General features: G+C 33.6%; 1 protein-coding gene across 3 annotated transcripts in view; it reads right to left on the bottom strand.

Moving 5' to 3' along the window:
* LRRK2 (leucine rich repeat kinase 2) overlaps window positions 1-25,513 on the bottom strand; it is a 154,908-nt gene that overhangs the window by 60,342 nt on the left and 69,053 nt on the right. For all 3 annotated transcript variants that reach the window (XM_067696182.1, XM_067696183.1, XM_067696184.1), the window contains 9 exons: window positions 19,895-20,013; window positions 19,402-19,471; window positions 18,680-18,897; window positions 11,063-11,313; window positions 10,635-10,783; window positions 6,470-6,563; window positions 3,988-4,174; window positions 2,695-2,876; window positions 178-407 (listed from right to left, as the gene is read on the bottom strand). In XM_067696182.1, the coding sequence (XP_067552283.1) occupies window positions 178-407; window positions 2,695-2,876; window positions 3,988-4,174; window positions 6,470-6,563; window positions 10,635-10,783; window positions 11,063-11,313; window positions 18,680-18,897; window positions 19,402-19,471; window positions 19,895-20,013 (1,500 nt within the window). The remainder of the gene's footprint in view (window positions 1-177; window positions 408-2,694; window positions 2,877-3,987; window positions 4,175-6,469; window positions 6,564-10,634; window positions 10,784-11,062; window positions 11,314-18,679; window positions 18,898-19,401; window positions 19,472-19,894; window positions 20,014-25,513) is intronic.

The raw sequence follows: 25,513 nt of genomic DNA, 5'->3' as shown, positions 1-25,513 counted from the left end.
TTTCCTTCCATGGCTTCTCCATTCTGGTGGCAAGGGTAGAATTAGGAGAAATAAGTGGCTTTGGAATAATTCCATAGGATCCACCAGGTCTCTTTGCAGTATTGGAAGAGAAAATTCAGTTTTTAAGTCCCTGTTTTAAAAAGATGTGTGAATAAAAAATTCTAGCAAAATAAATACCTGCAAAATCCCACACATTTAGAATGAGGTCTTTCTTCCCTTTGCCTCTTATTTGGATGGGCCAGTCTTTCACGTCTATGCCAACTGTGGCACCTTGCATCCCAAGATCTGATTTCTTGATTTTCATTAATTGCTGCAACAAGGTGGTCTTACCACTCCCGGTATTTCCCACAATCATAAGTTTCATTCGGTTATAGGGCACAGCTTTTTTTAACCGCTGTTGAAGAAACCTGGTATTTGAAAAACAAAAATAAAATAAACTGCTTAGCAGTGTACTTATGATATAGGTGAATTCTTATGCACTGAATTCTTTCAAATATCAAACTGTTCTAAAATACAGTATGCAAAAGAGTGCATAGCTCATGTAACTAATAATGCATGTGTCTTTCAAGGCACTATTAATGCATATATTTTGTTAGTATGTTGGTGTAGTTGATAATGATCGGCAGCATTATCAAATATAATGATATTCTATCACCAGAAATAATCAAAATTTCAAAATATGTTTGTAATACTCATTAGAATTTTATACACACACATAATTTCTTTAAATAACACAAATAAAACCCTAAAAATTATAAAGTATAATTTTTTTTTTTTTTTTCAGTATGCAGGCCTCACTGTTGTGGCCTCTCCTGTTGCGGAGCACAGGCTCCAGACACGCAGGCTCAGCGGCCATGGCTCACGGGCCCAGCCGCTCCGCGGCACGTGGGACCCTTCCGGACCGGGGCACGAACCCGTGTCCCCTGCATCGGCAGGCGGACTCTCAACCACTGCGCCACCAGGGAAGCCCAAAGTATAAAATTTTACAAAGCACATAGGATAAACAATCAAGGTAGAGTATATAAGCATACTGCTATACTAAACTTTGATAGTGAGGTCGTATTTGGTACATTATACATGTGTATGCATACATATATTCACGTATGGTATACATAATGTATATATTCATATATATCATACATGCATATACATAATGTAAATGGAAAGGGAGAACATATTGGTTAAATTATAAACTGATACATATAAATGATTATACTATCAGCAGATAATATGTTGCTGTTCCTAAGTCTTAATGCGAAAATAATTGAAACTAACTAGAAGTGCTGCAGGTGGCTAGCAATACCACCTTTAAATTAATAGTACATTTAAATGTTCTCAAAAATAAAATGGAAAATTTAATTTTTATTTAAAAATAAAATGGTTTTCATCACCAATAAACAAGAAAATCAATGGTCCAAATGTCTATTTATTAAGAATTCATTTTTTGTCATTCTTTAAAAAAGCAAATGAGGACTACAATTTCTAAATTACTCCAGGTCTATGTTCTCTCTAAAAATGTTAAATATGTTTAAAAATATTTAGTTATATAGTAGCTTGATAATATAGCATAACACATCGAAAACCAGTTCTACTAAATGTTTAGTAAGAATTGAATAAATTTTTATATGAACATCTTTTCCAGTTTCAGGAAGGAAAATCATGGGAAATAATTGTGTAGGGTGCGGGCTAGTCACATTTATTTAGCATAGTTGGTGAAAAGATCTTTTTTGTTTTTTCAAATTAAATCACACTCAGGAGAACGAAAAAAACCAAATCTTTGTTCATAAAAAGAGACAAAAAGCTAAATATAAGTTAAGAAACTTTAAAGAAGAGATTTAGGTAACTGTAGTTCACTCGTAATGCAACAATTATTAATTGTATGCCAGACTCCGTGTTTGGTGCCAAGAATGAAATAGTAAATGTAGCCATGGTCCTTGACTTAGTGGACATTATAGGCAAGTCAAGGATACATTAAGAGGTGATAACTGAGCTGAAACCTGTAAGATAAATATGGATAGCAGTAGTTTTGTGGAAATAAAAATAAATGATTTTACAGGTAGGTAACAATAAGAGTAATGTGCTCAAACAGTAACAATAAGACTAATGTGCTCAAAGAGTAATTAATGTGCTCAAACAGTAACAAAGAGTAGAATAAAGTTCATTATTAAAGATATTTGAAGTTCATAAAATATAAAACCAGAAACAGTGATACGTGGAAGTTTTGGTGGTTTCAAAGATGATCAAGTTGAGTAGGTTATCAGCTTCCTAAGCAAAATTGATGTAATTTTATATCATTTAAGTAACTATAATGCTTTAAGATATAATAGACATACAATAACTATTTGCTATATGAAATGCAGCTTGAGAAGTTATAATACTATGCTTTATTTCTTTAGATTGTATAACTGGTAACAAGAGACCAAATAGTAATAATTTCCTTTTAGAGTCCCTTTCTACTGAAAAGCATGATAAGGAGAAGCCATTCTGTCAACCTTAACTTGGCTAGGAGGAAATGAAAAACTCTGCAGTGGCACCAAACAACCCCGTTTATTAAATAAAGGGCAAATGACAAATAAACGTTGGATGGTACTATATATTTTTTTCTTAAATTGTAACTATATATCCATCAAAGTCACAAAGAAAGGATATCTGAAACAAATTTAATAAAAACAAATGAAAATAAAATTATCTAACCTTATGATGTCTTTGGCTTTACATCCTATGTGTTTAAAATCAAAATTAAGATGCAGTTCATCCAAAGGAAGATCCCATATTTTGCTTAATTTCCCCATTTCATTGGGAAAGGATCTCAGCTCCAAGTTGTAACTAACATCAAGAGATGTCAGATTTTCAAGACAGCCAATCTCAGGAGGAATCTTAATGAAATAAAAAAGGGCAAATCCTGTTGGTGGGAAGAAAGAAATGTGTGCTGCCAAAACACAAGATGCTAATATGAAACGAGAGGCTCAGAGATCCCATCAGCACCTTGCACAGCCTCTCAACGGAGTTCTAAAACAAAAACGGAGTTCTAAAACAAAAAAGGTTTGTCATAGTTTTCATTATAAATGTTTGAAAACATACATATAAAGGACTTACTCCAATCTATGTCATTTATTTATAATCTTTAAAAACCCATTCTGCCTCCTTAACATATTTCATCACTTCACAACACTGAAAGTAAAGAAGTTCTTTTTATGTATCCAAAACCAATCATCTGTGGCTTCAGTCTATTCCCTCACACTGTGTTTTTCAGTAAAACTAAACATCTAATCATCACAGACGTATGTACAACTTACTGTTCTTAAAATACAACTAAATGTTTATACCTTAAGTGGCATAAATATTGGAATTTCTTTCTGTTCCAAATTTTTAAGCAATATTCATTACTTCTATAATAGCAAACATTAATTTGCTGCAAAAAAAGTCAGGTATTCCAAAATATTCAGAGTTATTCTGAACCTCATGGTTTCAGACACTTTACTGTTTTTTTGGCTTTTATAGGCAACAGACTTGAACCTAGCAAAAAAAAAAAAAATTTCTGGGACGAATGGATAATAAATTTCAGATTTATAACAGAGACCTGTCCATTTGGGTGAATGCAGAAATTTAAGAATGTGGAAAAGAATGTCAGCTGAAAAACACAGGCTATATATGGCCCGGAGGCAACTTGAGAAATACAGCATGTCTGAGAGTCTGTTAACAGATTAGCGATTTTGTGATAAATTGTCACACTTAAAGCATTACACACATTCATAATTAAATATATATATAAAAATATTCAAAATAAAATAGAGCACAAAAAGTGATTTTTTAAGGAAATTAAGCATTGTTAATATACCCATTTACCTCAGGGTAGGATTAGATCTTATTCAAAAAGTAAGCAATATCAAATAACAGATTTTGAAATGATCATTTGTGATAATGCAAATTATAAAAGCATATTTTCAAACTGGAAATAATTCTAAACAAATAAAGATGACCTCTTACCTCTTTCAGTTTATTATGAGAAAGATGTAGTTTCTCTACTCTAGACCATGCACATGCTTTTTCACTCAAGTCCAAGATACTGATCTGATTATGACTAAACAAGAGTTCCCTTAAGTTCAAAGATCTCCAGTGCACAGGACCTGGTAGATATTGGATATCATTGTTGCTCATATCTAAGGACCGCAGGCTGAAACAATACAATGTCCAGATAAAAATCAAATGAGTGTTTCCAAAATACATGAAATAACATCACAAGTAATTTTCACCAGAGTGAGAATAAGGTATAACTTTAAAACTAACATTATTTATATATGAGTACATACGTGTTTTTTTGTGTACATAAAGGTATATACAGGCTAGAAAAAAAAGGCATGTCTCAACAGGAACATTTTAAAAAGGACCAATAAAAACAAAATTGAGGCCTAATTTCCCTACTTCAGAAACATAAAAATGTCAACCATAAGGAAAGACCAAGTGTTTTACAAACACTTATGATGCATGAGAAATCATAATTAACAAAGGCAAAACCAGTCATTAAGATTCCTGCCTTCTATACAAGATTTACAAATATGTAGCCTCCATTTCTCTGTTCAATTTCACTCATACCTGGAGGGATTCTTCAGAGGTTGGGTCCTTAAGTTTACTATCATTTTTAGCAGCCAGCCTCAGTGTGAAAAATATCATAACATTGAGCATGACGTCTTGTATACAGCAGGCCCTCAATGTAAATTTGTTGCTTTCAGGCAGGAATAGCTACCCAAAATTTGCAGGAAATAGCAGAAAAACACATGTCACATGTAAACGTACATGTGTAGGAAGAATAAAGATAGTCAACAATTGTGGTATATTTGACTATGTAAAAGGTTGCCTGGACTTTTACTACTGTATACTGATCCCTTTCATCCAGCATATTTGAAGTATTATGAATTAATTCTAAGCTCAAATAGCTGTACTGCCTGCTAGACCAAGATTCAGATCTGCAGAGCAACATTATTGCTCTAATTTTTAAATGATCTAGATTTTGCCCTAGTTACCTTATAAAAATGTTGAAAACAAGAAAATTAATTTGACTATATTAAAGATAAGACATGTATGTCTAACAAACAATGCAACTGAGACAAAGTTGAGAATCGTCAGGTTGTTCAAAGGCAGTGTCTCTTAGCTTTTAGACTAAGCTTGGAGACTGAAGCTGGCCAACCACACGCTCATTTGTGAAACAAAAGAATAAATTTAAAAAATACATATAAAACACTAAAATGTATGCCTGAAGATGGTGTCTAAAGGTATAGTGTAATTAGGGACTGCATAATATTTTTAGTTCTCTGGGAAGAAAGCTTTCTTATGACATGCATCTTCTAATAAGCTTTTTTTTTTTTTTTTTGCGGTACGCAGGCCTCTCACTGTTGTGGCCTCTCCCGTTGCGGAGCACAGGCTCCGGACACGCAGGCTCCGCGGCATGTGGGATCTTCCCGGACCGGGGCACGAACCCTGAATCGGCAGGCGGACTCTCAACCACTGCGCCACCAGGGAAGCCCTCTAATAAGCTTTTATAAATAGGTGGCTTCCAAACACATTTTCAAGAATAAATTATGTTTAAAATATAGGACCGCCCACCTGTATTCTATAGATGCCTGTATGTCAGAATTAAGAGTCTGAAATCAAACCACCAGTGTTTAAGAACTGTGACTTCGGGCAAGTTACTTTCTCTCTCATGAAATAGAGTTCTCATTATAAAGTGGAGATGATAACAGTAAGTATTTCATAGGATTATTAGGAAGATTAAAAAGATGATCCACTGTTAAGCAGTAAACTACAGTGTCTGACACATTCTAAACCTAGACTTAAATTAACTATTATTCATCTGTCTCACACCTTCCATGGCTAAATTATAACTAAGTATTATTTGCCTGTATATGTATATATTTGCACATGTACCTTGATGGATTTTATTTATAATAAATAACACTACTAGAATAGTTATTTAAGATTACAACACATTTGAAATCTAATTAATGCCTGGATTTTAATAGGAAGCTTTTATTTTTAATGAAATTAACCAAAAATATCCCCAAATACTTGGAACGACATAAATTATCCTATTCTTCACCAAAAATGTCACTCGAACATAACAAGTATAATTTCAAAGTTAATAGTGTTTTAGCAACATAATCCCCAAAGCAAGTGAAATTTTAAAAGTTAAAGTGATAGCCGGTACAATCTCATTTGATTATAATAATGCAACAATTAATTACTCTTAAATTGTTTCTACACAACAGCACATTAAATTAATATAAAAGTTGAAAAGTCCAAATAACAATTCACATCTTTTGTCTAATATTAAAAGTCAAACATTCATAGATTTAAAAACATTAAGTTTAGTAGGTTTAGAAATCAATTACATTTATATGTCTAAGTTAAAACCATATTTCTGAAGGTTCTGTTCCACCTCGTGTGGTTTTTAAAGTTAAAATAGTAAACTTACTGTGGAAGATTTAAAATTGCTTCTGGAACACATGTAAATCTGTTTTGAGATAATTTTAGGCTTGTCATGGAAGAAGGCAAAAAAGGCATAGCAGCTAAGAGAAAATGAAAGTGAGATAATGGACATTTTAATAACTTTAACTAGATTTCCATTAGATTCTACAATAAGAGCAGCTACCAATGATCTGTCACATAATTTAATTTCCATTCTCACACTGACAATAAAATAATTCTACTTTTAAAATAAATTAATACTACCACAAAACATTAAAACAATACACCATAATTATAAGACTCTTTTAACCTGAAAGCCACAAAAGTGTCTAAGTATAAATTCATCTGTCCAACATCTGTACAAAGTAGAAATCATTAGAATATTCATTTCAAATTATGTGTGATATTATGGGACATACATTATAGATTAATTCAAATTACTCTGAAGTAAGTCTAACAAAACATTTTGGAATATTTTACTAATCCACAATATAATATAAAAATAAAAATTTTCTATAACACCATCTTGTAAAGAGTATTCTATGGAATAATTATGGATGTTACTTAATAAAAGTATTCTTTGATCATATGATCTTAAGAGATTAGGGACCTCTCCACAGAGATTTCTACCTTGAATTTGGTGTTATTTCGATACATGCTTTTGTACTTTTATGATGTATGCATCCACAGGTAATGCATATTACTGTTTTGCATTACATAAATATTATCATATCGTACATGTCTATATTCAATTTGCTTTTTCATGTAACAATTTTTTTAGATTTATTCTTCATGTTGATAAATACATCTTATTCATTTATTTTAACTGCTACATAGCATTTCCATTGTATGAATATAGCCAATTTATTCACTCTCCTGTTGATAGACATTTACATTCTTTCCAATGTTTGGCTACTATGAAAAATGCCATAATAAATATTCCTATGCTTATGCTTACTTGCTGAATACTCAGTGCCTATGACAATGTTTAGCAAATTGTCAAAAAAAACCAAAAAGCAAAAGGGTCTTCTGTGAACAGTGAGAGGATGCCTCTGTTGTATATAACCACTAGTAGAATTCCTGAACAGTAGGGCATCTACAATTTCATTAGAAATGCCAAATTTCCCTTTAAGACAGATATGCCAATTTTGTCAGTTATTCCTAAGGTATTTTATATCTTTTGAGACTAAAAATATATACTTTACAAAAAAAAAGGGATTAGGGAAACATTATGCAAAATAAAATTAAATATTTCAGAGCTGTCAATATTCTGGTATATTTTATGAATTTCCAAAAGGGAAATACAGTACGAGGTACCTCCAAGGAATAAAATTCTATGGAACATAATTTTGGAAACTGAGCAAATCATACAGACTGTTTTCTCATCTGTAAAATAGTGAAGCTAAATCAGATGAACTCTGAGATTCTTCAGAGATCTGAAAATCTGTGGTTCTATGAAAGTGGCTTGAGAAATTATTTCTTAGCATTTTCAAGGTTAAAAATATGGGTTATGTTTTATCCAGAAAATCTTCGAGGGTCAAAATGTTCCAGGACATTACTAGAAGCTATTTTCCTGAGAAGCAGAAAGGTACATGCTATACTTCACCTATTTCCAAAAAGTATTTGTAGCAAAATAAATTAGTAGAAATGATTCTCCAATTAGGAATTAAAAGTCTTAAGGTTCAGATTCTATATGGAAGACTGATAAAATCAAAGAACTAAAACTTCATTTCACATGGGAATTTTTTTTTTTTTTTTTGTGGTACGCGGGCCTCTCACTGTTGTGGGCTCTCCCGCTGCGGAGCACAGGCTCCGGACGCGCAGGCTCAGCGGCCATGGTTCACGGGCCCAGCGGCTCCGCGGCATGTGGGATCTTCCGGGATTGGGGCACGAACCCGTGTCCCCTGCATCGGCAGGCGGGCTCTCAACCACTGCGCAACCAGGGAAGCCCCCACATGGGAATTTTTAATGGTTGTGGTCCCACTCAGGTATGACCTCCATAATGCGTCTTTCCAAATATAAAACCACTTCTAAAATTATTACAAAGTCGTGCAGTGCAAACATTTTTTGAACATAGGTATGTTCAAGCTTTCACAACTAATTAATTAATTCTATGCCCCTGAACATGTCACACAAAAATCTCAGAGCTTCAATTTCCTCAGTCAAGCAGAGATCATACCTGTCCTACCCTATAGGATTTTTGTGAGATTCAGCTGAGATAACATATTGACCATAAGCTAGCCTTAGGGTCCCTCAGATGCTCTTCTTTCCAGACTTAATTAAACGTCACAGACACAGACACACTTCCCTGCCTCCACAGTCTGGATCAGATCCCCTTGAGGTACCCTCATAGCATCTTGAAACTTCTCCTCACAGCACTTAGTACGATATACAATTACATTTATTTATTCCATCATTATTCAATGTCAGTCTTCTGCACTTAACTACACGTTCCTTAAGGACAGAGACTGGGTTGCTTTACTCACTAGTGAGTGAATCACTCTATTCCCCAGTTTCACTCTCATGGTAAGAACATTGTCAATATCCAAAGAGGGTGGAAGGAAGGGAAAAAGAAGGAAAATAATTCTATGCAAATTAATATGGATTTTATTGTTAGTAGTTTCTCAAAGTTCTGGGAAAATAAAATATTTTAAGGTAAGTTGTCAAACTATATTCTGCAATTAAACAATATTAAAAATTATTTTACCAAGTCAGGTATAGGTATGTGGGTGGCAAGGTATGCATGGCCTCCATTAAGGAAGATAAAATAGGGAAAGTTCCCACTTATTTCCATAGAAGTATTCTGTTCCTCAATATTAGAACTTTCAGACAGGCTACAAATGAACATAATTCCCTGTTGTCTCACACGCTACGAGAACATAGAGTATTCCAGGATTTTTAACAAAAGTGATGATCATATTGTGTATTATTATAATATTTTGCACAGAGCAAGAGCTCAATGAATACACATTAACCTAACTAATTTAAAAACTTTTAAATAATTAATTTTATTTCTAAAAAATAATAATAGTGGGCTTCCCTGGTGGCACAGTGGTTGAGAGTCCGCCTGCCGATGTAGGTAGGGGACACGGGTTCATTCCCCGGTCCGGGAAGATCCCACATGCCGCGGAGCGGCTGGGCCCGTGAGCCATGGCCACTGAGCCTGCGCGTCCGGAGCCTGTGCTCCGCAATGGGAGAGGCCACAACAGTGAGAGGCCCGCGTACCGCAAAAAATAATAATAATAGTACTTATACTCCAAAAATCTGCTGAAGAAACTTCAGTAGGAAACTCAGTATTTCTGCTTCAAGCAGTTCAGTCAACTTATAAGCATTTTTAGTATAATCGTGTAAAAGGAACCACAGTTTAATGACTATCTGCAGTCCAAGATATTGACATTTTAGCCTATGACAATAACAACATGTTAAATACTGTAATACAATTTTTAATATTAAAATTTTAAAATATTAAAAACGCCTTTTTTTAGAGCAGCTTTAGGTTTATAGAAAAATTGAGCAGAAAATATAGAGAGCTCCCACATCTATCTATTCCCCTCACCATCACCACCCCAGACACATGCATCTTTTCCCCATTATGAACAACTAGAATAGTTTGGTATACTTGTACGTATAATTGACGAGCCTATATTAATAAATTATTATTAACTAAAGTCCACAGTTTACAACAGAGTTCACTCTTTGTGTACTATATTCTGTGGGTCTTGACAAATGTATAATGACATGTATCCACATTACAGTATCACACAAACTAATTCCACTGCCCTAAAAATCCCCTCTTCTCCACCTAGTCATCACTCCCTCCCTCCAAAATCTTGGAAATCACTGATTATTTTACTAACCCCTTAGTTTTGCCTTTCCCAAAATGTCATATAGTTGAAATTATACAGTGTGTAGCCTTGTCAGATTGGCTTCTTTCACTTAGCAATATGCATTTAAGTTCCCTCCACATTTCACGGCTTGACAGCTCAATTCTTTTTATCACCAACCTGCTAACTTGATATTTAAAACTCCAGCATAATATTTAACTGAAATGCCACCTTTAAATCCCCACCTAAAATGTCCATATATGGCTCATGCAATTACATTTATTTGTTGCATTCGACCCATACAACACTCAAAAGGACGGAAGGAGAAGACTCATATAAAACACTTACCAAGAAAATTCATTCTGGCACTTAAACTCTCCACTTTAGGACAAGTCTCAAGAAAGTCCTCTGATAGAGATGAAATGTGGTTTTTACTAAGGTTTAAAATCTTCAGTTCCTTCAGGCTCAAAGGGGAATATATTCCTGATATTTTATTTCTAGTCGTAAGAGACAAAATGAGGATTAAATTGCATAAATTCACATGCTTTGAAAATAGTCAAAATATCTTCAAAAATAGCATTAAAGCACATTTATTAATTTTAAAATTAGTTTTAAAAATTTAAGTCAATTGAAAGAAGCTGTATTATGAATTTCCTCAGTCTTTTATCACATTACCATGTAAAAGTCATTACTATGGAAACAATGTCATTGTATGTCAACCTTATGAAACTTCAATGTGAGGTGACCCTTTTTTCTTCAATGAACCCCTTTCTTACCCTTCTAAAATGAGCTGTTCAAGTTTCTCTACCACATCACCGAGATTCTCAGGAAGAAAAGATAGCTGATTGTAGGACAGGTTAAACTGTTTCAAGGTTGAGCACCTCACAGCCCGATCCAAAACTACTGAGGGTCCAATGTCGTTTCGAGAGACGTCAAGGTTGGCAATACAATTCATTTTCAACAAGTAAGGGGGAAATGATGTAAATTTATTACTTTGCAAGTCCAAATGTGTCAAACACTTCAGAGTCTGGAAAGACAATATTTTAAAATTTTTTAATGAACCACCTGAACAACTTAAGTTTAGCTAATATTTCTGCCTTCCATACTTCTGGTAACTAGAACCATTAAGAATTTTCCAAAAAACTGAAAACACAATCTACAAGAGAACTTCAGTATACTGACTGGTACTACCTGCTCTGCTAATAAAATGGGTAAAGCCAGGAAAAATATAACAGGTAGAAGGTCAAAAGCACGCTCATAGAAATAAGGTTTAGAGTCTAATTCAGCTTTTCTCGTAAACTATTCCTGCAATGAGTAAAATGGAAGAATACTTTTGAACTAATGACTTAATGAATAAGCAGTATAACATAATCCTGGGAATATAGTTTTTAACACTAGCTTTTAGAAATTGTTACACATTTTAATATAAATAAGATTTACCATAAAGTAGTCATGTATATAATACACATTTTATTTTATAACCTCCTTTTTATTTTCTATTTTTTTATTTTTTAATTTATTTAATTTATTTATTTTTGGCTTCATTGGGTCTTTGTTGCTGTGCACAGACTTTCTCTAGTTGCAGTAAGCAGGAGCTACTCTTTGTTGCAGCTTGCGGGCTTCTCATTGCGGTGGCTTCTCTTGTTGCAGAGCACAGGCTCTAGGCACAAAGGCTTCAGTAGTTGTGGCACGCAGGCTCAGTAGTTGTGGCTCGTGGGCTCTAGAGCACAGGCTCAGTAGTTGTGGTGCACAGGCTTAGTTGCTCCGCGGCATGTGAGATCTTCCCAGACCAGGGCTCAAACCTGTGTCCCCTGCATTCGCAGGCAGATTCTTAACCACCGCGCCACCAGGGAAGCCCTAACCTCTTTTTTCAAATGAAACGTTTTGTTTCAAATCTCTATTTTCTATTTTTAATCAATTTCCAATTTTACTATGATAATAGCAAAACTTCCATTTATGTATCATATCAATTTTTAAAATGTTTCGTATGAATTATTGTCAAAGGGCTAAACTACCAAAAAACAATCACTTCCTTATTCTCCTCCTTATATATCAATATATGTACTTATTCTCATATGGAATTCTAAACAGTTTAACATGATTATAAAGGCTTATTAATGGATCACTGACCAAAAAATCGGTTTCAAAATTTCTATCATTGTTTCAGATACTACAAGATTATTCAGAAGGAAAGATTTTTACATTATTTATTCCCAAGGTTTAATCACCAAATTTTCTTGTAAAGAAACAGCTAAAAGCAGTAACAAAAAGTCCCATCTAGTGGTGCTGACTTGAAATTTCCTTAGAGAAAGTTATGAGCTGGCCCAGTCTTTGAATGCCCTAATGTATCTCACCTTGCCATGCTCTCTTCATTCTCTTTGTTTCCACTAGGCTAAATTCTAGTTTTCTTTTACTTAATATTTAGCAAATATTGACGGTCTACCAAGGGTCAGTCATTAATTCCTTCACAAATTAGTTCAGTAATCATCTATCAAACGTCTACTATATGTCATACCTTAGTAGGCACTGGGGATACATGTGAACAAGTCTAAAACAGTTCCTGTTCTAAAGGAGTTTACAATTTTGTGAGGACAATATACTTTAGATCAAAATTTATAGTAATGAGCACTGGAAGAAAAAGAGTGGGTGCCGGGGAAAGGTAAACCAGATGGTAGCCAACCTAGCCTGGAGGGAAGACAAGAGAAGAAAGGAAGAAGATGGTAAGGAAGTGGCATTTAAAATGAGGTCCTTTGAAAACTTCCCTAACATGGGAAAGGAAATAGTCAATCAAGTGCAGGAAGCACAGAGAGTCCCATACAGGATAAATCCAAGTAAAACACACCAAGACACATATTAATCAAACTATCAAAAATTAAATACAAAGAAAACATATTAAAAGCAGCAAGGGAAAAATACCAATAACATACAAGGAAATCCTCATAAGGTTAACAGCTGATCTTTCAGCAGAAACTCTGCAAGCCAGAAGGGAATGGCAGGACATATTTAAAGTGATGAAAGGGAAAAATCTACAACCAAGATTACTCTACCCAGCAAGGATCTCATTCAGATTTGATGGAGAAATTAAAACCTTTACAGACAAGCAAAAGCTAAGAGAATTCAGCACTACCAAACCAGCTTTACAACAAATGCTAAAGGAACTTCCCTAGGCAGGAAACACAAGAGAAGGAAAAGACCTACAATAAAAAACACAAAACAATTAAGAAAATGGGAATAGGAACATATATATCGATATTCATACTTAAATGTACATGGACTGAATGCTCCAACCAAAAGACACAGACTGGCTGAATGGATACAAAAACAAGACCCATATATATGCTGTCTACAAGAGACCCACTTCAGACCTAGGAACACATACAGACTGGAAGTGAGGGGATGGAAAAAGATATTCCATGCAAATGAAAATCAAAAGAAAGCTGGAGTAGCAATTCTCATATCAGACAAAATAGACTTTAAAATAAAGACTATTACAAGAGACAAAGAAGGATACTACATAATGATCAAGGGGTCAATCCAAGAAGAAGATATAACAATTGTAAATATTTATGTACCCAACATAGGAGCACCTCAATACATAAGGCAAAGGCTAACAGCCATAAAAGGGGAAATCAACAGTAACACAACCATAGTAAGGGACTTTAACACCCCACTTTCACCAATAGACAGACCATCCAAAATGAAAATAAATAAGGAAACACAAGACTTAAATGATACATTAAACAAGATGGACTTAATTGATATTTATAGGACATTCCATCCAAAAACAACAGAATACACTTTCTTCTCAACTGCTCATGGAACATTCTCCAGGAGAGATCATATCTTGGGTGACAAATCAAGCCATGGTAAATTTAAGAACTCTGAAATCGTATCAAGTATCTTCTCCGACCACAACACTATGAGACTAGATTTCACTTACAGGAAAATATCTGTAAAAAATGCGAACACATGGAGGCTAAACAATACACCACTTAATAACCAAGAGATCACTGAAGAACTCAAAGAGGAAATCAAAAAATACCTAGAAACAAATGACAGTGAAAACATGACTACCCAAAACCTATGTGATGCAGCAAAAGCAGTTCTAAGAGGGAAGTTTACAGCAACACAATCCTACCTCAAGAAACAAGAAAAATCTCAAATAAACAACCTAACCTTACACTTAAAGCAATTAGAGAAAGAAGAACAAAAAAAAAAACCCAAAATTAGCAGAAGGAAAGAAATCATAAAGATCAGATCACAAAGAAATGAAAAAGAAATGAAGGAAATGATAGCCAAAAAAGATCAATAAAACTAAAAGCTGGTTCTTTGAGAAGATAAACAAAATTGAAAAACCATTAGCCAGACTCATCGAGAAAAAAAGGGAGAAGACTCAAATCAATAGAAAGAGAAAGGAAAAAGGAGAAGTAACAACTGACAGTGCAGAGATACAAAGGATCAGGAGAGATTACTACAAGCAACTCTATGCCAATAAAATGGACAACCTGGAAGAAATGGACAAATTCTTAGAAAAGCAAAACCTACCAAGGCTGAACCAGGAGGAAACAGAAAATATAAACAGACCAACCACAAGCTCTGAAATTGAGACTGTGATTAAAAATCTTCCAACAAACAAAAATCCAGGACCAGTTGGCTTCACAGGCGAATTCTATCAAACATTTAGAGAAGAGCTAACACCTAGCCTTCTCAAACTCTTCCAAAATATAGCAGAGGGAGGAACACTCCCAAACTCATTCTACAAGGTCACCATCACCCTGATACCAAAACCAGAGAAAGATGTCACAAAGAAAGAAAACTACAGGCCAATATCACTGTTGAACATAGCTGCAAAAATCCTCAACAAAATATTAGCAAACAGAACCTAACAGCACATTTAAAGGATCATACACCACGATCAAGTGGGGTTTACCCCAGGAATGCAAGGAATCTTCAATATCTGCAAATCAATCAATGTGATACACAATATTAACAAATTGAAGAATAAAAACCATATGATCATGTCAAAAGATGCAGAAAAAGCTTTTGACAAAATTCAACACCCATTTATGATAAAAACCCTCCAGAAAGTAGGCATAGAGGAAACTTTCCTCAACATAATAAAGGCCATATGTGACAAACCCACAGCCAACATTGTTCTCAATGGTGAAAAACTGAAACCATTTCCTCTCAGATCAGAACAACACAAGGTTATTCACTCTCACCACTATTATTCAACATAGTTTTGGAAGTTTTAGCCACAGCAATCAGAAAAGAAAAAGAAATAAAGGGAATCCAAATGGGAAAAGAAGAAGTAACACTGTCACTCTTTGCAGATGACATGATACTATACATAGAGAATCCTAAAGATGCTACCAGAAAACTACTAGAGCTAATCAGTGGATTTGGTAAAGTAGCAGGATACAATATTAATGCACAGAAATCTCTTGCATTCCTATACAGTAATGATGAAAAATCTGAAACAGAAATTAAGGAAACACTCCCATTTACCACTGAAACAAAAAGAATAAAATACCTAGGAATAAACCTACCTAAGGAGACAAAAGACCTGTATGCAGAAACTATAAGACACGGATGAAAGAAAGTAAAGATGATACAAACAGATGGAGAGATATATCATGTTCTTGGATTGGAAGAATCAACATTGTGAAAATGACTATACTACCCAAAAAAACGTACAGATTCAATGCAATCCCTATCAAACTAGCAATGGCATTTTTCACAGAACTAAAACAAAAAATTTCACAATTTGTATGCAAACACAAAAGACCCCAAATAGCCAAAGCAATCTTGAGAAAGAAAAACGAGCTGGAGGAATCAGGCTCCCTTACTTCAGACTATACTACAAAGCTACAGTAATCAAGACAGTATGGTACTGGCATAAAGACAGAAATACAGATTAATGGAACAGGACAGAAATACCAGAGATAAACCCACGCAATATGGTCACCTTATTTTTTATAAAGAAGGCAAGAATATACAATGGAGAAAAGACAGCCTCTTCAATAAGTGGTGCTGGGAAAACTGGACTGCTACATGTAAAAGAATGAAATTAGAACACTCCTTAATACCATATACAAAAATAAGCTCAAAATGGATTAAAGACCAAAATGTAAGGCCAGACACTATCAAACTCTTAGAGGAAAACATAGGCAGAACACTCTATGACATAAATCACAGCAGGATCCTTTTTGACCCATCTCCTAAAGCAATGGAAATAAAAACAAAATAAACAAATGGGACATAATGAAATTTAAAAGCTTTTGCACAGCAAAGGAAACCATAAACCAAAAGAAAAGACAACCCTCAGAATGGGAGAAAATATTTGCAAATGAAGCAATTGACAAGGCATTAATCTCCAAAATATACAAGCAGCTCATGTAGCTCAATATCAAAAAAAGAAACAGCCCAATCCAAAAATGGACTGAATAAGTACAGACATTTCTCCAAAGAAGATATACATATTGCCAACAAATACATGAAAGGATGGTCAACATCACTAATCATTAAAGAAATGCAAATCAAAACTACAATGAGGTATCACCTCACACCAGTCAGAATGGCCATCATCTAAAAATCTACAAACAATAAATGCTGGAGAGGGTGTGGAGAGAAGGGAACCCTCTTGCACTGTTGGTGGGAATGTTAATTGATACAGCCACTATGGAGGTTCCTTAAAAAAATGAAAATAGAACTACCATACGACCCAGCAATCCCACTACTGGGCATATACCCTGAGAAAACCATAATTCAAAAAGAGTCATGTATCACAATGTTCACTGCAGCTCTATTTACATAGCCAGGACATGGAACCAACCTAAGTGTCCACTGATAAAGAAGATAAATGTATAAAGTAGATGTGTCACATATATACAATGGAATATTACTCAGCCATAAAAAGAAACAAAATTGAGTTATTTGTAGTGAGGTGGATGGACTTAGCGTCTGTCATGCAGAGTGAAGTAAGTCAGAAAGAGAAAAACAAATACCGTATTCTAACACATATATACGGAATCTAAAAAGAAAAGAACATGTTTCTGAAGAACATAGGGGCAGGACAGGAATAAAGACACAGACATAGAGAATGGACTTGAGGACACGGGGAGGGGGAAGGGTAAGCTGGGACGAAGTGAGATAGTGGCATGGACATATATACACTATGAAATGTAAAACAGATAGCAAGTGGGAAGCAGCCGCATAGCAGAGGGAGATCAGCTCGGAGCTTTGTGAACACCTAGAGGGGTGGGGTAGGGAGCTTGGGAGGGAGACACAAGATGGAGGAGATATGGGGATATATGTATATGTATAGCTGATTCACTTTGTTATAAAGCAGAAACTAACACACCATTTTAAAGCCATTATACTCCAATAAAGATGTTTAAAAAAAAAATGAGGCCCTTGTAACTTGGGGGATTTATGCAGGTAAAGAGGAGAATAGAGTGGGGATATACTTTAGACATTGGGGTAGCGTTAGGGATCACCTTTTTTTCTTCTCTCTCCCCAGATATACAAACTTTAGGGGAAAGATACCACTTAAATATATTTAAAAATCATGCAATGTTGCTCTTAAAATATGTCAAAATTATGGTAAATTTTAAAAATTAGAAAAAGGGAAATGTACTGGCAACAACACTAGTTTATAAAAACAGGTATAATTCTTTTTCAAACTTTGCAGTTCAGTTCAAGAATTTGTTTAAAAATTTAAACATTTGTATTAAGATCGTTTTGTCCGTATATTTTCTTTGACTTCTGATCTATAGTACATAAAAAAAGGATGAACAAAGTCAATAGTCAGAGGACTACCCTATCAGCAGACTATTTTATACTTTAATTTTTATGAAATAGGAACTTTGAGCATAAAAATCAATTTTTAAGCTGCATATAATTTCAAAACTCAATTAATGCCTTATGGATAGTTTAGTTGAGCCTCTGTATTTTGCAGATAAGAAAATTAGGGTCTACAGCAGTCAGAGTAATATGTTCTTATTGTCACACAGTTGGTAGCTGAGCAGAGCCAGGATCACCAAACTAGGTCTAACCTAATTTAAACAGTTTAAGTTGTCCTACTAGAATTAAATAATTGAAGGCATAATCAACACATAGCCTTGCTAGACTTTAATACTTACCATGTAGCATCAGGACAGAAGCTCGAATTCCTTTTTAATCACATTTCCATTTCCATTACCTGTCCCCAAAGATGCTTCTGGAATACCACACAGACTAAGATACTTGTATGACAACCAGAAGAATGGGGGAATTATTGTCCAATGACACAAAAACAGAACGTTCCTTTTAAAGATTTAAGCATGCAAGTTAGATATAAATGTAAAAGCTCTTCAAATATCCTGAGAATTATAAGGATAAATTAAACTTACTTCACATAGTTGTTGTGGAAAGCTCGTGAGTGCATTCTGGTGAAGTTCCAGCTTTTCAAGATGCTCCAAATGACCACTTATACAGGATTTCTGGCTCAGGGCATCAATATCTCTTAGTTCATTTGCTGAAAGGTCTAAAGATGTAATATATTCTCTCTCAGAAGACAGGGAAGAAATGCTCTCTGAATGCCTCATATGTGATTGGAATTTTGATGCTCCTTTTGTCAAAAACAAACAAACAATGGAAATATAAGCAAGAAATTTAAGTTCATATGGTAAACGTTTATGGATCACCTACTACTGTCAGGCTCTCTTCAAGGCACTGGAAATTCAACAGAAAACCAAACTATGGAACTTACATTACAGTGGCAGAGATAAACAGTAAATAATAAATATTTAATCAGGTGGTATAAGTAGTGTAAAAAAACAACAGACCTGAAGAAGAAGAACATCAAAAGTGGCATTGGTGAGGGTATTATTTACATTTCAGGAACACAGTAGAAAGGATAAAAAGTGTATGATGTATAACATCATAAAGGCTAAATTTTTAAATCTATAATTGTATTTCATTTTTCTACAGTCTATGGAATCATTAGGTAAATATAATTTGAAGGTTATGTGAAATTGGCATCAAGAAAATTTGCATAATCAGAGGAAATTTATCAAAGTGCTGTATTCTGCTCAAAATATCTATTTACTTGTGATTACTTTCAAATACTTACTGAGTGAATCATCTGAAGTCAATATTTTTCTTTTTCTCTTCAGTAAATCTTCATGATCAAACATGGGTCCCTATTAAATATTTATAATAAAATTACCATCATTTTTTGGAGCAAAGAGAACATTTTCCTATCTGGTTTCTTTAGGAGTCACTATAAGATTACTAGCTAAAATATTCATGGGACCAAGCCATACCATAAGACACAGACCTAGTCTGGGCTCCATAGACATGAAGCTCTAAAAAGAAAAAAGAGTAAAACCATTTTAAAGTGTACAGAGCACCTATATGCCCCAAACATGCTCAAAAGTCTACAAATGTAAATTTAAAATCGCATACGTGCACGCACACACACACGTGTGTATAAAGAGAGAGAGTTTTCTCACATTAGGGAATTTCTGCACCAATAGCTCCTAGCTTTGGCACACAATTTCAGTTATTGAAAGAATGTCAAAAAATATACAATATTTAACTGCAGTTTTTACAGTATAACTTACCAATGAATTGGAATGTCTTTGCAAATTTGGTGAGCAACGCTGCAAGGCAGGATCTCGGTAAAATTCTCCTACGCTAATTGAATTTGATTTCTTTTTCACAAGAAATGAGCCTTCACTTCCTATTTTTAAACAATAACATAAAGGCAAGTAAGAAAAGCTGACCTAATCATAAGATGCTAGCATAGTAGTTCAATCACAAAACATTAAACACATTTTCATGAATGGAAATTGCCCAATTCCTTTTGTAACATCTTTAAAATAGAAATGATAAACTGTGTCAGCTTGTCATTTTCAAATTCAACTACATTATTCTTCATCCACAAATATTTATTGAATGGCCGTCACAGACTAGACACTGAGTAAGTGCAGGATAAAGATAAGCAGGAAAAATAATCCAGGCCTCATATGAGCTCATAGTACAGCAGGAAAGAGCCAAGTAAAAAAATAGTACAAGTGCTACAATAAATACATGCATGTTCAGGAAGCAGAGAAAGTTTATACATAAATCTGATCAATGTTATTCCTTTCTGTTTCTCTGAATTTTGCTTAGAAAATTTTCGAATCTTGTTTTAAATATTGGAATCACACTAAATTATTTAACATTCAGTAATTTTGAGTACATCTCTGTTTGAATTACATATTTTATAGTTTCATTTATGAAATGACATTAAAATAAACACAATGAGTTTAGTTGGCAATATTGTTTTGAGAGAGAAAAGAATTACTTTTAAAATTATGGATTTTCAAGAAAATAAGGATCAATATTAGTCATATTTTAAGGATAAATAATGTAGAGCCATTTTTAAGAACTCATGAGATTTTAAATTCTATCACTTTTTATCTTAGAAGCATAAAGAATTAATTGTGTCAAAACATTATAAAATTTACAAATCCAAAAATCAATTATTTTTACGTTAGCATTTCTGATGTTTTCCTTTATTTAAAAATATTTAAAGAGAATTCTTCTTTCATCTATGATGGTGTAACAAACACTGAACTTAACCTCCCCACAACGAACAACTAGAAAATTGGACAAATTTTTTTAAACAACTGGTTTCAGACATTGGGCTGCAGAGAGTACAGGACTGTGTAATCCCTGAAAGAAGGGAAACAAACTATGTGAACCTTATGATCACCCTGGCTTTCTGCCTGGAGGCAATTTAAGGGCCATAGGCACAATGAGAAGGAATTTAAACAAAGCACAATGGCTTTCTTGAGATGAGGAAATGGAGATCAGTGTTCATGGAGACTAACTTAGCTGGGAGTTCCAGGAGAGAGTCATGGAAAAATAGCTCCAGTAATCTGCATAGGGATTTCCTATAGCTGTGCTCTAGAAGAAATGTAAAAGGGAGCTCTTCAGGAGGAAGGAAATGATACTAGATGCAAACTTGGATCAATATAAGGAGGTTAAGTCATCAAAAAAATTATAGTATTTAATGTATGTTCACCCAGTAACAGAGCTTCAAAATACACAAAGCATAAACTGATAAAATGAAAAGGAAAATTAACAAATTGACAATTACAATCTCAACATTTTGTTCTTAAATATAACAAGTAGAGAAAAAATCAGTAAAGATATAGAGGACCTGAAAAACACTATCAAACAAGTTGACCCAATTTCACCCAACAACAACCAAATACACATTTTTTTAATTGCACATGAAACATTCACCAAGATAGACCACACAGTAGTCCACAAAGCATGTCTCAATAAATGTAAAAGGACAGAAATCATCAGAGTAGGTTCTTTAACCACAACAAAATGAAATTTGAAACCAATAAGAGAAAGCTATGTGGAAAAATGTCCAAGTATTTGGAAAATAAACAACTCTTCTAAATAACTCATGAGTCAAAAAAATCACAAAGGAAATTAGAAAATTTCAAAAGTGAATGTAAACAGAATATATAAAAGTTGTGGGATGCAGCTAAAATGGTGCTCAGAAGGATCTGCATGGTCTTAAATGTTTATATTATAAACTTAGAAAGCTCTAAAAATCAGTATTCTAAGCTTCCATGTTAAGAATCTATAAAATAAGAGTCAAATAAAATCTAAATAAGTAAAAAAAAAGAAAAAGAAAGAAAAGAAAAAGCAAAAATCAATGAAAAATAAAGTGGACAATCAATACAGAAAGTCAATGAAACAAAAACCTGATTCTTTGAAAAGATCAAAAAAATTGATAAATCTTGAGCTAGACTGAAGAAGGAAAAAAAGGAAAGACAAAAAATATCAATGTCAAAAAATATATATAAAAAAAATATATATATATATATCAATGTCAAGAATTAAAGATCAGATATCACTAATGATCTTATAAACATTAACAGGACAATAAGAGATTATAAATAACAATAAATAAATTTGGCAACTTATGTAAAGTGGACAAATTCCTTGAAATTTCAAATTACAAAAACTGACAAAAGAAGTAACAGAAAAATCAAAAGAACCATAAATTTATTAAAGTTATTATATTTATAATTTAAAAGCCTCCCCCCCTACCACCAAAAAGTATTCCTAACCTACAAGGCTTTACTCATGAATCCTATTAAACATTTAAGACCTCTCCTACACAAATTCTTTCAGAAAACAGTGGAGTCAGGAGCACTTTCCAATTCATTTCAAGAGGCTAGCATACTCTCATAGTTACAACAAAACAAAACTACAGACCAATATCCCTCATAGATGCAATATCCTTAACAAAATTTTAGAAAATCAAATCAAATAATATATTAAAAGGATAATACACCATAACCCAGTAAGATTTACCCCAGAAAAGCAAGTTTGGTTTAACATTAGGAAATCAATCAATGTAATTAACTAAATAACAGAATAAAGGGAGAAAATATGCCCATTTCAACAGATGCAGAAAAGCATTTTCCAACACCCATTATGATAAAAAGTCGCAGCAAATAATTACTAGAAACAAGTTTCCTAAACCTGATGAAGGATAGCTATTAAAAAAAAAAAAAAAAAAAACTACATATAACATCATACTTAATGATGAGAGACTGAATGCTTTCCCCCTAAGTTTGGAAGCCAGGGAACAATGCCTACTCTTACCACTTCTATTCAGCATAGTACTGGAGGTCCTAGGCAGTGTAATAAGACATGAAAAAGAAGAAGAAGAAAAAAAGATATACAGGTTAAAAGGAAGAAGTAAATCTGTCTGTATTAGCAAATGGCATTATTGTGAACATAGAAAAATCTGTGGAGTCAACAAAAAGCTGTCAGAACTCATGAGTTTTGCAAGCCCACAGGATACATTAACATACAAAGAAATCAACTGCATTTCTATAAACCAGCAGTGAATGAACTACTGGAAATTGGAATTCAAAAACAATACTATTTACAATAGCATCAAAAAACATGCAATACAAAACAGTGGTGGGAGAAATTTAAATGACAAATAAACGGAAATAAATACTACATTTATATGTCAGAAGACTCATTATTAAGACACCAGTTCCCTCAAATTTATTTCTAGATTTAATCTAAAGAAATTTTTATTTATATGTTAATTCTATATTATATAACAATAATATTATTTATACATTAATTCTATATTAAATGTATATCTAGATTTAATTCTAATAAAAAATCCCAGCATAAAATTAATTAGTTGATTCAAAATGCATATGGAAATGCAAACAATCTAGTATAGTAAGAAAAATTTTGAAAAAGAACACCACCAGAGAACTTATACTACCAGATTTCATTAAGCTAAAGTAATCAAGACAGTATGGCATTGGCATAAGGATAAAGATTTAAATCAACGGCACAGAATAAAATCCCACTCCTAGGCATATACCTGGAGAAAACCATAATTTGAAAAGATACATGCACCACAATGTTCACTGCAGCACTATTTACAATAGCCAGGACATGGAAGCAACCTAAATGTCCATCAACAGAGGAATGGATAAAGAAGATGTGGTACACGTATACAATAGAATATTACTCAGCCTTAAAAAAAAGAACAAAATAATGCCATTTGCAGCAACATGGATGAACCTAGAGATTGTTGTACTGAGTAAAATAAGTCAGACACAGAAAGACAAATATCATATGATGATATCACTTATATGTGGAATCTAAAAAAAGGGTACAAATGAACTTATTTACAAAACAGAAGTAGAGTCACAGATGTAGAAAACAAACTTATGGTTACCAGGGGATAAGGAGGGGAGGGATAAATTGGGAGACTGGGATTGACATATACACAATACTATATATAAAATAGACAGCTAATAAGAACCTACTGTATAGCACAGGTATGTCTACTTCATACTCTGTAATGGCCTATATGGGAAAAGAACCTATAAAAAGAGTGGATATATGTATAACTGATTCACCTTGCTGTACATGTGAAACTAACACAACATTGTAAGTCAACTATACTCCAATAAAAAAATTTTTTTATTTTTTTTAAAAAAGAATGCAGAAACAGAACCACACCTATATGGTCAGTTAAACTGGACAAACATGCCATTAATTCAATGAGGAAATATAGTATATTCAACAAGTGATGTTAAAACAACTGGATATCTATGTGGAAAAAAATAAATGTCAATTCTTCACTGACACTATATACCAAAATTAACATGGATTATAGACCTAAATGTAAAAGCTAAGAATTTAACACTTCTATGAGAAAACATAAGAGAAAATATTCACAAATTTGAGATAGGAAAAGATTTCTTAAATGGGATAGAAAAAGCACAAACTAGAAAAGAAAAAACTGAAACACTGCACTTTTCAAAATTTAAGACCTCTGCTCTTTGAAAAATAATATTAATAAATGAAAAAACAAGCTATAAACGAAAGAAAATATTTGTAATTCATATATCTGTCAAATGACTTCTACTTAGAATATAAAAAGAACTCTTAAAATAACATAAGACAACAAGACAATTAAAAGTTAGGAAAAATTTGAACAGACACTTTGCAAAGAAAATATCAATATATGAATGGCCAATAAGAACATGAAAATATTCTCAATATCAATAGTTTTCAGGGAAATGAAAATTAAACCCAAATAAGCTAGGACTGCAGCCTCACTAGAATGGCTAAAATTAAACTGACTTACGATACTAAGTGTTATAGTGTAATGAGGATTCAGAGCAACTAGAATTTTCATACATTGCTGGTGGGAGTATAATATGGTATAACCACTTCAGAAAACAGCCAGACATAAAAAAGGACATACTGTATCCTATTTATATGAAACTTGAGAAAATACTAATTTAATCTATTGTGACAGAAAGCAAATCAGCGGTTGCCAAGGGACAAGGTAGGGGGGGACGTTTTTTGTAAAGAGACATATAAAGGAACTTTTTTGGATGATAGAAACGTTGCATAACTTAATAGTGGTGATGATTACATGGATGTATAAATGAAAACATATACTTAAAATGGGTAAATTAGTATATCTCAGTAAAGTTGCGGGGGTTTTTGTTTATTTATTTATTTTTGGCTGCATTGGGTCTTCGTTGCTGGGTGTGGGCTTTCTCTAGTTGCGGCGAACGGGGGCTACTCTTGGTTGTGGTGCGCAGGCTTCTCATTGCGGTGGCTTCTATTATTGCAGAGCACAGGCTCTAGGTGCGTGGGCTTCAGTAGTTGTA

The sequence above is a fragment of the Pseudorca crassidens genome, chromosome 11, assembly GCF_039906515.1.
Source record: "Pseudorca crassidens isolate mPseCra1 chromosome 11, mPseCra1.hap1, whole genome shotgun sequence".
Classification (NCBI taxonomy): Eukaryota; Metazoa; Chordata; class Mammalia; order Artiodactyla; family Delphinidae; genus Pseudorca; species Pseudorca crassidens.
This window is presented reverse-complemented; position numbering and strand designations above follow the sequence as displayed.